Raw genomic sequence first — 4,842 nt, 5'->3', positions numbered from 1 at the left:
CAGTAGAAGTCGTTGAGGGTGTTGGCCAAGAGCAAGTCGTCAGTGGAGTGGGGGGTCATGCTTCATTTATCAATGTAATAACAAATTACTTTGCAATAAAGTTGTTGAAGTCATTTATGTGCAGCAAACGAGTTAATTTAACCAATTTAGCGCACTGGAAACACTTAAAATATGCTACTCAACACAGCAAATGGATTCACTCAGGCCTCACTCTGAATGCCACAAGTCACAAAGAGGCGTCTTTCTGTCACAGCCTCTCAGAATGGTGAACAGATTTTGATCTATAAACGCCAGTGTTTAAAAAAGTAAACCTGCGGAACGACTGGGCAATATTTTCTGCCAGAAAAGGATACATTGAGCAAAGAGCTGCAAGTGTTTTTGAAATCCATGAATTTCAGAAGACTTCAGACAAAAAAAAAAGCCAATTAAATGCTTGTTACTGTCTATTTGGTGAATTCCCACATTCATTTCCATCCACCATTATATTTTATGACGATTTTATTTTTTAAATTCGCCTTAGACAATATGATCACTACTGAGCAATCCACCCTGCACTCTTAGTTTCAAACTTGAGTCACAGCTAACCAGACAGCATGGCCCTTGCAGTCTCCTATGCCCCTACCTGGAAGCTCATTAGGCGCCTGCAGTGAAACCCAAAAACACAAGTGTATGTATATTAAAAGGTAACAGGAAAGGCATGTTTTGCATGTCTTCGTTTTTTGGTTCACTCCAACAAACTGAAACTCTTTCTAAAGAGGGGGAAAAAAACAAAACAGAAAATAGTGCTCCCATTTCTGTAGCTGGAGAGAAGATTATCCAAACATGCACCTGCACTTCTTACCATCATCATACTCCAGAATTTCATTGTAGATCGGTGGGGCCATGCCAATAGCCTGCCCAGGGAAGTAGGGGTTGTAGTAAAGTCCCTCTCTCACTATCACTCCTGCAGGAGGGTCGCAGTAACCCGTCAGCAGGCTGAACACGTAGTCTTCTCCTCCGTGTCTGCAGGGAGCAGAAGGGTGAAATGAGTTAATGCTAAGGATACTGCAGATTTTGCACCTTTCAGAGTAAACACAGGTTTTCAGGACTTACCTGGCGTTCACAATGTAGCTAAGGTCTGGAGGCAGGGCGCCATTGTTGGCGGCCCTGGCTGCCTCGGGGTTGGGGTAGGGCTTTGGGAAATAGTCTGACAGCTTTCCTGGCCGGGTGAACATCTCGCCACTCTCATCAGGACCATCAACTACCTCTACCTAAACACAAATCATGAGAAGAGATGGGTCACCACCTACGGGCAGAACTTACTTCTACAGATAAAAACAATGAGACAATTAAAAAAAAAAAAAAGATTCTGTCTGACTAAAATACCATTATGTGATTAAATTAGAATATTGGCAGAATCAAGACTATTCACAGGATCACATCTCCCCACATATAGACTCACCTCTTCAGCGATGGTCTTCACCTCGTCCTCTGTGTGCGACACTCCCACGAGGTTTCTGAAAGCCAGGTATTCCATACTGTGGCAAGCTGAGCACACCTGCTTATACACCTGGTAACCACGGCGAATACTGTGGGAGGCAGAGACAAAGATATGAAACATAACGAGTTATTTTATAAGAGCTGTCTGAAACTGCCAAAACAGACTTTCAATGAAAAATTCAGTCTGTATAAAGAAAACAAACGTGAATAAAGTGAAATTCTCTGCAAACTCAAGTCTTCAAAGCCAGCTAATTTTTAGTGGCAGTTTTACATTCAGTGCCTTTCATCACTCGAAGGATGTTTACAAACACTTGAACAGTCTGTATACATTCAACTCACCTAGCATGGTCCAGAGAGGACAGAGGTCCAGCGTGACTCCAGGGGTACTGAGGGGGATGAAGCTCCAACTCGGATGCTTTAACCGACTGGTGCAATATCAGTGCAAGCCCGGCTCCACCGGCTGTGACCACACCCAGCGTTGTCAGGGCAACCTTCTTCCCCCTTGGCAGGCTGGCGAAGGACATGCTGGCCTGTGAATGGAAATAAGCACAAAAAGTTACTTTAACAAACTCATCCAATAAGGGTAATCTACAGCCGACTATCCATTAGATTAAGTTACTTTAAATTATATTAGAGCTGAAATGTACTTTGCTTGGGCATGGCGCCCAAGTCTACCGGGCTACTGGATATCCAAGCACATTTGACAATTTATTTTTTGGTCTGAGTACATAATTATTTTTCAAGTTTACAGTTTCCCAGTGGGGCTAAGGTCTTCCTGCTTTGTGTTGACCTTTTGGCTGGTATCCTTCAACATCACACAGCTCTCTCTGTGGACTACAAGAATAATTCTTGTTCTACTCTGAAGAATTGCTATGAGCTGAAGGCCAAGGCTGAGTAAAACCTGCTGCAGGTAGAGAAGTTTGTGTGCAAGGTTTAGTTAATTGAGTGGCCCTTTTTTTATAATCCAGTCTGGTTGTCCTTATGAAACTGCCCTTCACAGCTGATTTTGTAACCAGGTGTTAATGGCAGCATGCCATAACAGCATCCTCACATCAGCAAAACAAACATAACACACCAACCTCCACCTCTGACATAAAATAATGCATGGCAACATTAATTTAGGGTACTTTATTTTAGTTAAGGAAGAAAATCAATATAGTAGTTAATAGCCTAATGATTGGCATGCATGTCATTTACTAACAGGAATGCTCCAATTTAGCCATTTCTCGCTATGCCCTTCTCCATCTCTACTGGGATACTCCCTCTGATTAAGCATTAGTAAATAAGCAAATAGAGTTTGGGAATCATATCTTCGCAGTCTGAAGATTATATCCCCAATAATCAAAACAAAATGATCTCAAAGAAACTAAAGCTGAAAAACGTCTCCTTGTCCCTGAACTAGGTCACAAGCTCAGTTGGGGCCAAATGACAATTATGTTCAGCTTCTTAGGTACTTTCGGTTATATCCATCGTCTGAAACGCGCATCAGTGAATTGTAGACAGGGCACAGATATTTAGTTTGGCGATTGAAATTGAGGACGGTTTTTATTCACCGGAAGTCCTTTCAGTCCTTGAGATGCTAACTCTTTAGCAAGCTGTTTAGCTCAGCGACTTCAGCGGGTGTCGTTACTGACAGAAGTCAACAATCGCGACCCACGCCAGCTGAGTTTAAATATGCACAAATACAGTGGCCAAACAATTCACATTAATCTTCATGCATTGCTGGCCAACGTATATTTTAACCACGTTGCACGTTTGCCGGGTGCTGGACACGACATCATGGTTTAGCTCACCGGCTAGCTTCCTAAACACATTGAGGAGAGCCTGCTTTAAACTGTCTGTGGCATTTCATTTTGGAGATACTGATGCCGTATCACTATCAAGAGGTTATGAGTGAAAAAACATTTTAGAAATTAAAGCTACAGTTGTTGGTCAAATCCTAAAAAGTGTGGGAACACGAGTGACCTTGTCTCACCCCGCTGTCCGCACCAAGCTAACCTTAGCCAAGACACCTCACAGCACCGGTTTTCTATTAAATCGTGTCCTAAACACGTTCACGTGTGATAAATACTACTACACTACCTTGGAGGCCCTGAGAGTTTTCGGGGTGCTGAGGAGAGCCCTCCCCTTCCCCGATAGCACCACCGCTCGTAGCGCCGCCATCTTCTTTGCGGTTCTCGCTCTGCTCTGGAAGGAGTTGAGGCAGATAAACAGCTTGTTCCGGTCTGAAACTTCAAAATAAAGACGGCCAGTGTAAAGCGTTTTGGCCTCAGTTGTCAAAATAAAATCGCTGAGACCATGCCCTCCATATGTACAATGTATGAAAAAACAAGGGAATTACTGAATACTGAGTACGTTCAAATTACTCTAGATTTATTTTGAGTTTTGCATTATTTGTATGCAGTTGGTTTATTTAAGTAACCAATTTCTGACATTTTCAACAGCTAATTTGCCATAAACTGTGGCATACAATATTCCAGAAGTCAGTAAAAGCAAGACAGAATACATGTGTGTAAATAAGCGAGAGAGAGATGTAATAATGAAGCTGCAAGGAACAGAGGTAGAAGATTTTAAATACCCAGACAACCACTCACACCTTCAGACAGTTTAGAATCAGCAGTTAAACTAATATGCATGTCACTGCACTGTGGGATGAAGCCAGACTGCCTGAAGAGAAAACCCACCCAGACACATAGAACATCCCATCTGGACAGCAAATTCAAACCAGGACCTTTTTCCAGTGAAGTAATGGTGCTAACCACTACACCATCCTAGTACTATATAATACATTATATAATATAAATGTACATATTTTCACAAATTAAGATATAAGAAAGAAGTAATACAACTTTATGCTTATTTATTTATTTTAAAATAAATACCTCTGCAAGTGGAGAATATGGGCCTATTGCAGTGGCAATAAGTAGCGTATTGCGTATTTATTTTCTTCATACTGTCTCTTATTATGAAGGTATATACAAAAGTACACCGGATCTATAAGATGCTAGCTAACTTGACATAAATCTTACACAACTAATTTACACAACATTTTTTTGGGGAGGGGGGGGGGTGTTAAGTAACGTTTATTTGTAACATTCTGTCATTAATAACATAAAACTAGTATTTACAGATTTTACCCTTACAGCTTCTTTCTGACCAGATTTCTAGCAATGAATGAAATGTAAAGTTGTTTTTTTTTTAAGAAAATGTGAAAATAGCCCCACCTAGTGGCCGCTCCAGGACTTTTCAGACATCCATCCATCCATCCGCTTCCGCTTATCCTTTTCAGGGTCGCGGGGGGGGGGCGCTGGAGCCTATCCCAGCTGTCATAGGGCGAAAGGCGGGGTACAACCTGGACAGGTC

General features: G+C 41.9%; 1 protein-coding gene across 1 annotated transcript in view; it reads right to left on the bottom strand.

The window, feature by feature from the left end:
* Positions 1-3,706, bottom strand: part of cyc1 (cytochrome c-1) — a 6,888-nt gene extending 3,182 nt beyond the window's left edge. Inside the window, exons 1-5 of the mRNA XM_005724390.1 lie at positions 3,562-3,706; positions 1,819-2,009; positions 1,442-1,568; positions 1,093-1,250; positions 842-1,002 (exon numbers count right to left, since the gene is read on the bottom strand). Of these exons, the coding sequence (XP_005724447.1) occupies positions 842-1,002; positions 1,093-1,250; positions 1,442-1,568; positions 1,819-2,009; positions 3,562-3,642 (718 nt within the window). The 5' untranslated portion in view covers positions 3,643-3,706. The remainder of the gene's footprint in view (positions 1-841; positions 1,003-1,092; positions 1,251-1,441; positions 1,569-1,818; positions 2,010-3,561) is intronic.
* Between the last annotated feature and the right edge of the window lie 1,136 nt (positions 3,707-4,842).

Source organism: Pundamilia nyererei, unplaced genomic scaffold (genome assembly GCF_000239375.1).
Source record: "Pundamilia nyererei isolate P.nyererei 1_Seehausen unplaced genomic scaffold, PunNye1.0 scaffold00012, whole genome shotgun sequence".
Taxonomy (NCBI): Eukaryota; Metazoa; Chordata; class Actinopteri; order Cichliformes; family Cichlidae; genus Pundamilia; species Pundamilia nyererei.
The sequence above is the reverse complement of the archived record's forward strand: the minus strand, read 5'-3'. Positions and strand labels throughout refer to the sequence as shown.